Source organism: Salvelinus sp. IW2-2015, linkage group LG11, assembly GCF_002910315.2.
Source record: "Salvelinus sp. IW2-2015 linkage group LG11, ASM291031v2, whole genome shotgun sequence".
Taxonomy (NCBI): domain Eukaryota; kingdom Metazoa; phylum Chordata; class Actinopteri; order Salmoniformes; family Salmonidae; genus Salvelinus; species Salvelinus sp. IW2-2015.
In genome coordinates, this window is record NC_036851.1 from 22,006,637 (window position 1) to 22,019,908 (window position 13,272).

At 40.9% G+C, this 13,272-nt stretch overlaps 2 protein-coding genes across 2 annotated transcripts; both read right to left on the reverse strand.

The window, feature by feature from the left end:
- Positions 1 to 616: 616 nt before the first annotated feature.
- LOC111970611 (guanylin) lies at positions 617 to 7,428 on the reverse strand. The gene is made up of 3 exons (XM_023997420.2): positions 7,283 to 7,428; positions 6,078 to 6,264; positions 617 to 1,028 (listed from the first exon to the last, which is right to left on the reverse strand). Exons 1-3 carry the CDS (start codon positions 7,352 to 7,354, stop codon positions 958 to 960), a joined length of 330 nt encoding a protein of 109 aa, XP_023853188.1. The 5' UTR covers positions 7,355 to 7,428; the 3' UTR covers positions 617 to 957.
- Positions 7,429 to 10,221: 2,793 nt separating this feature from the next.
- Positions 10,222 to 11,521, reverse strand: LOC111970612 (guanylin). The gene is made up of 3 exons (XM_023997421.2): positions 11,354 to 11,521; positions 10,859 to 11,054; positions 10,222 to 10,642 (listed from the first exon to the last, which is right to left on the reverse strand). Exons 1-3 carry the CDS (start codon positions 11,435 to 11,437, stop codon positions 10,584 to 10,586), a joined length of 339 nt encoding a protein of 112 aa, XP_023853189.1. The 5' UTR covers positions 11,438 to 11,521; the 3' UTR covers positions 10,222 to 10,583.
- Between the last annotated feature and the right edge of the window lie 1,751 nt (positions 11,522 to 13,272).

Genomic DNA, 13,272 nt, shown 5'->3' on the forward strand with positions numbered 1-13,272 from the left:
TGCACTCATGACCATGAGTCACTCTGCATAAGAGTTTTCTTCTAAATCAGTGGTTCTCAAATTGGGGACATCCAGATGTTTCAGAGCTTTGTTGTAGCCCTGAGCTAGCTCACCTGATTCACGTAGTCAAGGGCTTGATGATTAGTTGACAAGAATCAGGTGTGCCACCTCTGAAATAGTTCAAATGCATGGAATGGCTGGGGGTTCCTGAGGAGAGGTTTGAGAACCACTGTGCTAAATTACTTAATGTAAGGTGATATTTACATGGTAAGGTCTGCCCTCTGCTGGTTTAACAATATTTTGCTAAAATTAAATGTATAAAATTGTAAATGTGGACACCTGCTCCTTGAACATCTCATTTATACACCTGTCAGCAACGGGTGTGGCTGAAATAGCCGAATCCACTAATTTGAAGAGATATCCACATACTCTTGTATATATAGTGTATGAATTATTTTAGCTGTTTCACTTTCAATCCATATTGAAACAAATGAACAGTGTCAATAAAGTAGATATATTTRGAAATATTTACAGAATCGGTCCCTTTACAGTAAATGTTGCAGAGTATAAACACATTCAGTCTGGTGGAAAAAATGGGACAACAGATTAGACACAATTTGATTAGCAATAGAAATTTATGATTCACAGTTTCTACAGTGAATTTATCACATATTCCATGGTAATCCATGGAAATGTCATGAACATCTGGACATTACTCTTCATTTAAAGCCTTTTGCTGAATTATAAATAACTTGATTTTGGCCGTACAGCTCAAACAACATCAAATACATAACATTCCTCAACTGTATGCAATTTGTCGATCAATGGCCCCTGACACATGGATAGGATGGGCTTATTCATGCCCTGGCTTCATATGCGATGCAGATCTGAAGAAGGTGAAGATGTGTGGTGTAGATAGGAAAGCTTCAGAGGATTGTGTAACAGATGGTGGCAGTCTTACGGTAGACACCCAAAGCAGGCGGGGTGGGCACAGATCTCACACAGATCTGGAGACGTGATGGCATCCACTGGAGAGAGACATCAAACACAGAAGGTTAATATATGCCTCTGGCTGCTGTAGTGTCAGATACAATGCTAATATTGACAACGGGAGGAAGTTAATCAGCCTCGTTAAAGGGCTTGCAGAGCAATAGAGAGGCATGGGAGTGCTCTTTGTCTTGCACACTTTATTGCACTCAAATGCTGTTTGTTCTGTTTTAATTGGGCTCTTGTGAGTAGAATCACTCGTGAGCAACACAAATAAATCATGTCGTTAAGTGGAAGTAGAAGGATATATTATACGCAGGAATCATTCTCTTCAGGCAGCAGGACTGGCTGTGTCCAGGCCAACATCTCCTGCTTGTTGTAGCAAGCCGTCTACTGCTTCAGCCTYCGTATGTGGTCCAGCTCTCTGGTAGAGCTAACAACAAGTGCTATGAGAACGCGTGCCTCAGTCTCCGAGAATCGCTTTCCTGGGTTTTCCATGTGTGCTCATGTGGAATAAAATAGGAAATATGTCAATACTGTCCCATCTGTGATCTGGATCTCGGATCTCACAGCTTTGCTCAAGTAGTTATGGGGGATCATGTTGTTGATCGTATAAAAAGGATGAATGATATGGGATGGTTGTATTGTCTCTAAAACTCAGTAAATCCTGTCAGGTTACAGAGCACTTTGGCTGCCGCTATTGGTGGTTAGAGGTCATGTCAGCTGATAACAAGGCAGATATTAATCAGTGTTTCACTGAAACCACTCAATGTGCTAATGACTACAAATGTATGCTGAACCCTTCAGAGTCAATCCCTTGAGGATGGATTAGGTTTCCATTATCATTGACTTCAAACGCCTTTCAATCTGCATACACCCTTCCCTGAGTACACAACATAAATTCAGTTCAGAACAGGCCCCATAAGGAGGTTGTGGGGTCTTTAACTTCTTATGGCTGCAGGGGCAGTATTGAGTAGCTTGGATGAAAGGTGCACAGAGGTGCCCAGAGTAAATGGCCTGCTCCTCAGTCATAGTTGCTAATATATGCATATTATTATTAGTATTGGATAGAAAACACTCTGAAGTTTCTAAAACTGTTTGTATTATGTCTGTGAGTATAACATAACTCGTATGGCAGGCAAAAACCTGAGAAAAAATCCAAACAGGAAGTGGAAATTCTGAGGCTGGTGGATTTTCAACCAAGATCCCATTGAAATTACAGCGAGATATGGATTTGTTTGCACTTCCTACGGCTTCCACTAGATGTCAACAGTCTGTAGAACTTTGTCTGATGACTCTACTGTGAAGGGGGGCCGAATGAGAGGAGAATTAGTCACCACTGCCATGAGGTGACCATTCTTTGACCATGCGCGTTCACATGAGAGGTAACTCCGTTCCATCGCTCATCTGAAGTCAATGTAATTCTCCGGTTGGAACGTTATTTAAGATTTATGTTAACAACATTCTAAAGATTGATTCAATACATCGTTTGACATGTTTCTACTGACTGTTACGGAACTTTTGGACATTTCGTCACGTTTTAGTGAAAGCGCTTCGTGACTTTGGAATTGTTTACCAAACGCGCTAACCAAAGTAGCTAATTGGACATAAATAACGGACATTATCGAACAAATCAAGCATTTATTGTGGACCTGGGATTTCTGGGAGTGCATTCTGATGAAGATCATCAAAGGTAAGGGAATATTTATCATGTAATTTCTGGTTTCTGTTGACTCCAACATGGCGGCTAATTTGACTATAGTTCTGAGCGTCGCCTCAGATTATTGCATGGTTTGCTTTTTCCGTAGTTAAAAAAAAATCTGACACAGCGGTTGCATTAAGGAGAGGTATATCTATAATTCCATGTGTATAACTTGTATTATCATCTACATTTACGCTGAGTATTTCTGTTGAATAGATGTGGCTATGCAAAATCACTGGATGTTTTTGGAACTAGTGAACGTAACACGCCAATGTAAACTCAGATTTTTTTATATAAATATGAACTTTATCAAACAAAACATACATGTATTGTGTAACATGAAGTCCTATGAGTGTCATCTGATAAAGATCATCAAAGGTTAGTGATTCATTTTATCTCTATTTGTGCTTTTTGTGACTGCTATCTTTGGCTGGAAAAATGGCTGTACTTATTCTGTGGCTTGGTGGTGACCTAACATAATCGTTTGTGGTGCTTTCGCTGAAAAGCATCTTTGAAATCGGATACTTTGGTGGGATTAACAACAAGATTACATTTAAAATTGTATAAGACACATGTATGTCTGAGAAATTTTAATTATGAGATTTCTGTTGTTTTGAATTTGGCGCCCTGCACTTTCACTGGCTGTTGTCATATCATCCCGTTAACGGGATTGCAGCCATAAGAAGTAAAGTTTATGTTCATAATGGGGTCATTGTCCACTCAGATATTTGGGTCCTCAGGAGTAGTTCACTATTTTACAACTTGATGTTAGATGACCCTGAAAGTAGACTATGGGCCAGGAAAAACTGTAATCAATGGTTCAGATTCCTTTAAACAGCTATTACAAGCTTCAGCTAACTTTAGCCACCGCTAGCTAAAACTCTTTGGAATTGATGGGGACATGTGGACATGTTTTTTTTTATGGCCAAATTACATTGAAGGAACATCAAACCAAATATGGAGTTGATTTCACCTACATTGATTGTTAGCTTGTAGTGGCTAAGGTTAGCTGAAGTTTGTAATGACTGTTTAAAGAAAACTGAATCCTGGATTACAGTTTCTCCTGGCCCATAGACTACTTTCAGGGTGAGCAACCATCTAACAAGTTTTAGAATAATGAATTACTACTACTTCTTTAAAGAGTGTCTCAAATGAATCCCATGGTGCCCCCGCCATGAAAAAAAAAAAAAAAAAAAAAAAAAAAAATGAAATGGGGCCTCCCGAGTGGCGCAGCGGTCTAAGGCACTGCATCGTTGTGCTTGAGGCGTCACTACAGACAGTTCAATCCCAGGCTGTGTCACAACCGGCCGTGACCAGGAGTCCCATAGGGCAGAGCACAATTGGCCCAGCTTCGTCCAGGTTATGGGAGGGTTTGGTCGGGGGGGCTTTACTTGGCTCATTGCTCTCTAGTGAATCCTTGTGACAGACGGGGCACCTGCAAGCTGACCTCGGTCATCAGTTGAACTGTGTTTCCTCCGACACATTGGTGCGGCTGGCTTCCATGTTAAGTGGGTGGGTGTTAAGAAGCGCAGTTTGGCGGGTCATGTTTCTGAGGACACATGACTCAACCTTCGCCTCTCCTGAGCTCATTGGAGAGTTGCAGTGATGAGACAAGTTTGCAATTGGATATCACGAAATTGGGGAGAAAAATGGGATAAACTGCAACAATAAAAAATGAATGCACTTGTCTTTTTCTAATAGCACTGACATTGCTGATTACTTTGTTGAGGGAAAATGTACTTGCTACGATTGTGATGTGTTGTTGTCTCACCTAGCTATCTGAAGATGAATGTCTCCGAATAAGAGCGTCTGTGTAATTTGAGTAATGCTGAGCAACTTAAAACTTTCCACCTTCTCTACTGCTGTCCCTTCGATGTGGATAGAGGGGTGCTCTCTCTGCTGTTTCCTGAAGTCCACGATCACCTCCTTTGTTTTGTTGACGTTGAGTGAGAGGCTGTTTTCCTGACACCACACTCCGAGTGCCCTCACCTCCTCCCTGTAGGCTGTCTCGTCGTTGTTGGTTATCAAGCCCACTACTGTTGTGTCGTCTGCAAACTTGATGATTGAGTTGGAGTCGTGCAGGGCCACGCAGTCGTGGATGAACAGGGAGTACAGGAGGAGGCTGAGCACACACCCTTGTGGGGCCCCAGTGTTGAGGGTCAGCGAAGTGGAGATGTTGTTTCCTACCTTCACCACCAGGGCGCAGCCTGTCAGAAAGTCCAGGACCCAATTGCACAGGGTGGTGTTGAGACCCAGGGCCTCCAGCTTGATGATGATCTTGGAGGGTACTATGGTGTTGAATGCTGAGCTGTAGTCAATGAACAGCATTCTGAGATAGGTTTTCCTTTTGTCCAGATGGGATAGGGCAGTGTACCGTGTGATGGCGATTGCGTCGTCTGTGGACCTGTTGGGGCGGTATGCAAACTGGGTCTAGGGTGGCCGGTAAGGTGAAGGTGATTTGATCCTTGACAAGTCTCTCAAAGCACTTCATAATGACAGAAGTGAGTGCTACGGCGTGGTAGTCATTTAGTTCAGTTATCTTTGCCTTCTTGGGCACAGGAACAATGGTCGCCATCTTGAAGCATGTGGGGACAACAGACTGGAATAGGGAGCGATTGAATATGTCCGTAAACACACCAGCCAGTTGGTCTGCGCATGCTCAGAGGACACGGCTAGGGATGCTGTCTGGGCCAGCAGCCTTGCGAGGGTTAACACGTTTAAATGTTTTACTCACATCAGCCACAGAGAAGGAGAGGGGGAGTGCAGTCCTTATTAGCGGGCCGCGACGGTGGCACTGTATTATCCACCAAGCAGGCAAAGAAGGTGTTTAGTTTGTCTGGAAGTGTGACGTCGGTGTTCGTGACGTGGCTAGTTTTCTTTTTGTGGTCCGTGATTTCCTGTAGACCCTGCCACATACGTCTCATGTCTGAGCTGTTGATTTGCGACTCCACCTTGTCCCTGTACTGGCATTTTGCTTGTTTGATTGCCTTGCGGAGGGAATAACTACACTGTTTATATTCAGTCATATTCCCAGACCTCTTTCCATGGTTAAATGTGATGGATTGCGCTTTCAGTTTTGCGCAAATGCCGCCATCCATCCACAGTTTCTGGTTAGGGTAGGTTTTAATAGTCACAGTGGGTACAACATCTCCAATGCACTTCTTTATGAACACACTCACAGAGTCAGCGTATAGGTCGATGTTGTTCTCTGAGGCTGACCGGAACATATTCAAGTCCGCAGGATCTAAACAGTCTTGTGTTTGAATGCTAAAATGTGCAGTTTATGAATTTTTACAACAGATAAGGTGGATAGGGGCAATAAGTCATATACCGATATTGAATTACAATATTTCAGTCCACCCACTGTTTGTTTATGGTACAGCCTTACCTAGCCTGGAGAAGACCATTGCTGCCTCTTTGCCCTGGCACACTGGATAGAAGGCCTGTGGCAAGACACGGTTGTTACAGACAGAGACCATGTTGGTGTTGATCAACCGCGGGTTAACCATGGCATCTGTGTCGATCAGCTCCTTCAACGCTTTCACAGCCTCTAGGGGATAGCTCCTTTCTCCATCCTGGACACAGTGAAACACATGGATGAGATGGTGAATTCTCTCGTTTACCCTTAAATAACCCTTGATTTTTCACTGTAGGTTGTCATTATTAGACAACCTAATGTGTTGTTCCACTATTAAAGGTGACAGGTTTACAGAGGTGATTCTCATAGCGTAATAGATTATTAAACAGATAAGCCAGTTAATAACCTTGTGAATGAGTTCAAAAGAAGTATGACAGTGTGTGGATTCCAAACAAGAATGAATAAACCCCAACAGAATGAATTGCTATATGATAATTAAAACCAAACAAAAAGAAGCTAGCTTTTTAATGCTCTATACAATTAAAGGACAGTCAGTCATAGGCTGGCAGTCATTGTAAATTATAATTTGTTCTTGATTGACTTGCCTGGTTAAATAAAAGTTGTAAAAAATAGAGAACAGTGTCAAATGTTGATGCACTCCTTTGACTTGACAATGGCCCCACATCTCTTTATTAATGGTCTATCATGAAGTTAAGCTCTTAGTCAAAGTGCACCATGAACTCTGTCAGTGTGTTGTTGAAAGGGTTCTACTGTATTTCATTATCAGTGTGTTGTTGAAAGGGTTCTACTGTATTTCTTTATCAGTGTGTTGTTGAAAGGGTTCTACTGTTATTTCATTATCAGTGTGTTGTTGAAAGGGTTCTACTCTATTTCTTTATCAGTGTGTTGTTGAAAGGGTTCTACTGTATTTCATTATCAGTGTGTTGTTGAAAGTGATCTATTTCTTTGTCAATGTGTTGTTGAAAGTGATCTATTTCTTTATCAGTGTGTTGTTGAAAGTGATCTATTTCTCTAGTTCCACTAACTTATCTTCACACGTGTGAACCAGTATCTCTGAACTCCAGACACTTACAGATATTGTTAATCAAGTAACAAACCCTATACACCTCCAGAAGAATGTCCTTATCCCATGTCAAAGACAACAAAGAGTTACAGCACTAGTCACACAACTCTAAACATTTCTGACCATGGACATAAAGAAGAGATACACTCACCCTAATCTCCACACTCAGTGAGCCCCAGAGGATGCAAGAGGTCAACACGAGACAAACACTCAGTGGTTTCATTTTCAGCTTAGCCGGATGTCTCAGAGAGCCTTGAGATGCAGAGAGAGGAACCTACAGCTTGAATTGAGGTGTGCCTCTGCTCTGCCCTTTATAAACCCATCGCTGGACAGATTATTAAGTCACTTATTAACGCGGGGCTGGAGCCCTCTTTACCCTGGGTACCTGATAACAAAACACAAACGGGTTATGCCACAGGATCCTCTTTTTTTTCTTTTTCAACCTCTGTAGATGCCCCTGTCACTATGTTGTTTGAATGGTTTTATTGTTGACATGTTGTTCCATATTGACATCCTTAGTGCCAATTAAACATCCCATAAATCTAATTTCTCCCATCTCACCCACAGTCATTTATCATTAAACCCTGATAACAAAGCAACAGGCTATCTGTCCAATTGTATAGTGGTTGTTTGCATTTTAGGTATGATAGTGACTTTGTCAACATTGTTTGGATAGGTCTGTCTAATATTTGTGGCATTTGCAATCCGCAACAAGGAGGCTGAGGCTGTAATTCAATCAAATCTGCCAGAACAATGTATTTGCTGTGACTTCATTTACAATCTACCCATGACGTGCATACACTTCCTTTGGCTGGGAACTGGAAGCATCTACCTATGATGAATATACCTGATAGTACTAGAGGTACCATTGTCTTTGACCATGGGAAAAAGAGATTCTGCTTAATGGGGCAGTATGCAGTTCAAACAACAACAAAGTGGGAACCTGACACTGTTTTTGGTAAACAGCTGAGGGATGGGCTGGGGAAATGTAACCACAGTCAAATTCATAGACAGAGATATGGATGCAAGGACAAACCAGACATTACATCAAAATTATAGTTTAACCATGCTTTGAGGCTATACAGTGTTTACAATTAAATTGTTTTCAAACAATGGTGTAAAAGAAACTTATATTTTGGCCGTACGACAGTTGAACTAAGCTCATGAGGCATTTATAACTTATATTCTTCAATAATCAATGGGTACATATCATTAACTTAAAAGTCCAATAGTTATAATACTGAAATGTACATTTGATTGAATTTAGTTATTTGGCTACATGTTGATTATTTTTTGACCCACTAGTGACACAAAGGATATTGTAACAGTTGTCTCTTTGCTTGTCAGTCAGCATTACAAAGATAAGGTGGCAGAATACATACTTTCAATTTTCTAGCACATACAGTCTGGCTCTGAGAGTAAAAATGGTAGAATGGCCTAAAAACACTGAAGGTTGCTAGTGATTGTCTCTTTGTGCTTGTAAACTGTATCATTATTTTTCTTTAATGCCAATAATAATACTTAACTACACATCTAAAAAACAAATAACATTGCGAGCATCAACTACTTTAGGGACGGGCACTTGGGATTCTAAATTAAATACTATAATATGTAGATTTTTTGAGACAGGTGTGTTTGGTATTTGGTATTTTATTAGGATCCCTATTAGCTGTTGCAAAAGCAGCAGCTACTCTTCCTGCAGTCCACACAAAACATGAAACATGCCATAATATAGAACATCAATAGACAAGAACAGCTCAAGGACAGAACTACATACATTTTTTTAACGGCACACGTAGCCTACATATCAATGCATACACACAAACTATCTAGGTCAAATAGGGGAGAGGCATTGTGCCGTGAGGTGTTGCTTTATCTGTTTTATTTAAACCAGGTTTGATGTTTATTTGAGCAATATGAGATAGAAGGAAGTTCTATGCAAAAAGGGCTCAGAATTTATTCTGGATTTGGGGACTGTGAAAAGACCCCTTGTGGCATGTCTGGTGGGGGAAGTGTGTTTGTGTCAGAGCTGTGTGTAAATTGACTATGCAAACAATTTGGGATTTCCAACAGAAGAAGTGATGCAGTCAGTCTCTCCTCAACAGTTGGCCAAGAGAGACTTGAATGCATAGTATTTATATCAACCCTCTGATTACAATGAAGAGCAAAACGTGCCGCTCTGTTCTGGGCCAGCTGCAGCTTAACTAGGGGTCTTTCCTTGCAGCACTGGACCACACGACTGGACAATAATCAATCAAATGTATTTATAAAGCCCTTCTTACATCAGCTGATGTCACAAAGTGCTGTACAGAAACCCAGCCTAAACCCCAAAACAGTAAGCAATGCAGGTGTAGAAGCACGGTGGCTAGGAAAAACTCCCTAGAAAGGCCAGAACCTAGGAAGAAACCTAGAGCGGAACCAGGGTATGAGGGGTGGCCAGTCCTCTTCTGGCTGTGCCTGGTGGAGATMATCAAGATTAGACAAGATTAATCAAGATTAGACAAAACTAGAGCCTTCAGAACTTGCTTTTTGGAGTGTGGTGACCATGGGAAAGATGGGGCAATAAGCTTCCCACCCTACAGGTTCAAAATACAGAGCAGAATCTGGAAGGTTGCCGGTTCAATTCCCAGCACTGGCAACAGTGAGAGTTATAGGATTGGAAGATCTACAGGTACTGGCCAAAGGGTTGCTGTTATTTATTACTGTTGTGCAATCTACTACTGTCTATGAATCTACAATATATACCAATTAATCAATGTCTAGGTAGTGAAGCAAAAGCACAGTGACAATATAATACATTGTGGGATGTAAGTTGTGCTCTGGGGCAGCAGTTAGCCTTAAGATGAACTATTAACCTCTCAATGTGTGTGTGCGTGTGCGTGTGTTTTTATGTGTGTGTGCGTGTGTTTGTGTATGTGTTGGGGAAAGACAGAAATTTCAAGTTTCAACCAAAAGTGAATAAAGTATTATTCTTTGTGTTGTGCCAGTTTATCAGGTATGTTCTATTCAAGGTTTTCTGATGCAGTTGGTAGATCACTCACTGAAACAAAATGACATGTTCTTCAATTTCTTTTTATTAAACATGAGGCATTTATAAACATACAAAAGAATGCAAAACCCCCAAAACAAAAATACATCTCTACATTAAATAAGTACAAAGACTGGTAAGATAGAACTGTAACAAATCAACATTTCCAAAATAAAAGTCAAGTGATAAAAGGAAAAGAAAATACGTAGACAAATAAGTGCTGAATATTCTCCAAAGTAACATTTTCTAGAAAATGAGCCTCCATCATTTAATATATTTTTTACATTTTTGGTCCAGTTATCTTTTGGGCCAATCATGTCTGAGGATGGCAATTTGAATACATGAAATCCACATTGTTGTCACAATATGCAGAATGATAATGTGGGTGGCTTGTCTTCTGCTGGCAGTCAGGTCGATATCTTGCCTAACAGCCTGTGCAGGCAACAAAGGCACAGATCTCACAGACGTCTATAGGCACAGTAGCTGGAAGAAAGAAGAGAAAGGTCAGTGTTAAAAACATGTTTCAAAATCACTCAATCACTTCAAACTACAACCACATATTGCAGAGACCAACTAGCATAAAAGAGATTCATATCAATGACTCGCCATCAGCAAATTATAACGGTCTTATCACAATCTGGTCTGTTCCACCAAGTTGGACTATAGTGGATATTATTCTATTGTGTGGCCTTTTCTTACCTAGTCTTGAGAGAGACATGCTGGCCCCTCTCTGCATGCACAGGGGCATGAACTCCTGTGGCAGGGAGGGGTTAGCACAGACGGAAGCAAAGCTGGTGCTGGCGAGATGAGGATTCTGCTTCCCGTTTACACTGCTGCTCTCTGTCAGTTCTTGGAGCTTCTTTACTGATTCCAGTGAGAAAACAAAGTCACCCTCCTAGAGAGAAGAGAAGAGAGGAGAGAGACACGGTTAGAGAGAGCACCACATCAGTAAGTCATATTGGGATGCCCATGGAGTTGTAATGATAGCTTGCACCAAGTATGCACTTGGTTTAAAAAATCCACTCTGAATTTTGTATGTTAGCTACATTGTGAGGGTTAACAAAAAATATTTTCATTCGTTTACAATTTTTGTCCAATTGAGTATGAGTTTGAATCTGATATTACTGCAGTCTATAGTCTTCATATTATAATGCATTCTAGTAAGGTAAACCTTGCTGTAGGAGGGGCCCTTACCTGCACTTGGACTTGGACTGCATGGGCTTCAGAGACCAGATAGAGAGCCAGGAGCACAAGAGCAATGGAGAGAATGGTTTTCATCTTGTATTTTGACAGGTTTGCTTTGAGCCTTTAGTCTTGCTGTTGTTGGTGTGTTTGGAAGGTTGTCTCACCTCATTCTCTGCTCTCCATTCATCTCCCTTCTTCCTTTTAAAGGGTTGACTTTCAACTCAGCTCAGCCTTGTTGGCCTGGGATTGGCTAAGCTGCACATGGGAGAAAAGTATTTCTCACGGTTTAATGAGTAGTGATGGTGGATTTTAAAAGGTCATAAAGGGAGATTCATAAATCCTCTCTGACCTCATCCAGTGTGATGTTTTTATGGACCGTTACTTGATGCCTCCACTTACCACGCTGGTTAACAAGTAATTCCTCTACAGTCACACAAACTGTCTTTATTCTGATTCTGAACAAACTTTGCACAGTTTACACAAGCCACACTTTTTTGGTGTCTGAAAAATATTTTTGTTACAATTTATCTGTTGTCTGCAAGGATGGTAAAACATTTATTAAATGAATTGAAAACATAATACTGTTGCAATATTATAATTTGATTATTATAATTACACAGTCAGACATTTTAGGAGCCTCATTTATCAGTCAAAACCAGACACATCCATAAGGCCATTAAGGTTGACCAAAACCATTTGTTACTGGGTTATATACTAAAATGATTTGTCAAACAGAAAACATGCTCTGTCCTCCATAACATGCCATAACTCATTTTAAAACATTGAAGTATAGATTTATTATATACTGAACAAAAATATAAACTCAAACACACAACAATTTCAAAGATTTTACTGAGTTACAGATCAACCATAGTAGGCTACATGGGAGGAGAACGCTTAACACAGACGGTTTGAGATAAAAAATAATATCATTTTTTTAAACTTTATTTAACTATGCAAGTCAGTTAAGAACAAATTCTTATTTACAATGATGGCCTACCCTGGCCAAACTCTCCCCTAAACCAGACGACGCTGTGCCAATTGTGCGCCGCCCTATGAGATAAGGCCATTAGTCAGTATCCTCTCCATAAAGTCTACACTCAGCAGTATGGACCAATGGTATGAGGGTAGGGCATGTCATGCTCCATCACTGAATACCAAATCTACCTGTATTTTAAAAGGACACACCTGAGTAAATGAGGAATACAAAGTATATTGAAAGCAGGTGCTTCCACACAGGTGTGGTTCCTGAGTTAATTAAGCAATTAACATCCCATCATGCTTAGGGTTGTGTAAAAAAATGTCCAATTGCCCATTATTTTGGCTACCATGGCTAGAAGAAGAAATCTCAGTAACTTTGATAGAGGGGTTTCAAAGGAGCATAGGGGGTTTAAAAGTGTGTGTGTGTCAGTCACCAGATCTCAACCCAATTGAAAACTTATGGGAGATTCTGGAGCGGTGCCTGAGACAACATTTTCCACCACCATCAACAATTTCTCATTGAAGAATGGAGTCATATCCCTCCAAAAGAGTTCCAGACACTTGTAGAATCTATGCCACAGTGCATTGAAGCTGCTCTGGCAGCCCAACACTTTATGCTGGTGTTTCCTCTTTTGGCAGTTTTTAATTAACGAGGCAAGTCAGTTAAGAACAAATTCTTATTTACAATGACGGCCTACCAGGGAACAGTGGGTTAACTGCCTTGTTCAGGGGTAGAACGACAGATTTTTACCTTGTCAGCTCAGGGATTCAATCCAGCAACCTTTCGGTTACTGGCCCAACACTCGAACCACTAGGCTACCTGCCACCCCAATCGCAGTTCCCTGTATTATAACTGATAGGCTAGTGGCAAGGCCCCCGCATTTCTTTATGATACCCCTACCCAAGGTAGAACAAAATACAACCATGTTTTTTCACATCTTTAATAT

Excerpts from the sequence above, each read along its gene's own strand:
- LOC111970612 (XM_023997421.2), bottom strand. The coding sequence starts at position 11,437 with ATGAAAACCATTCTCTCCATTGCTCTTGTGCTCCTGGCTCTCTATCTG. Across the intron at positions 11,055-11,353 it reads CAGTCCAAGTCCAAGTGCAG|GAGGGTGACTTTGTTTTCTC; the intron begins GTAAGGGCCCCT and ends TCTTCTCTCTAG. Across the intron at positions 10,643-10,858 it reads CATGTCTCTCTCAAGACTAG|CTACTGTGCCTATAGACGTC; the intron begins GTAAGAAAAGGC and ends TCTTTCTTCCAG.
- LOC111970611 (XM_023997420.2), bottom strand. The coding sequence starts at position 7,354 with ATGAAACCACTGAGTGTTTGTCTCGTGTTGACCTCTTGCATCCTCTGG. Across the intron at positions 6,265-7,282 it reads CACTGAGTGTGGAGATTAGG|GATGGAGAAAGGAGCTATCC; the intron begins GTGAGTGTATCT and ends CACTGTGTCCAG. Across the intron at positions 1,029-6,077 it reads AATGGTCTTCTCCAGGCTAG|TGGATGCCATCACGTCTCCA; the intron begins GTAAGGCTGTAC and ends GTCTCTCTCCAG.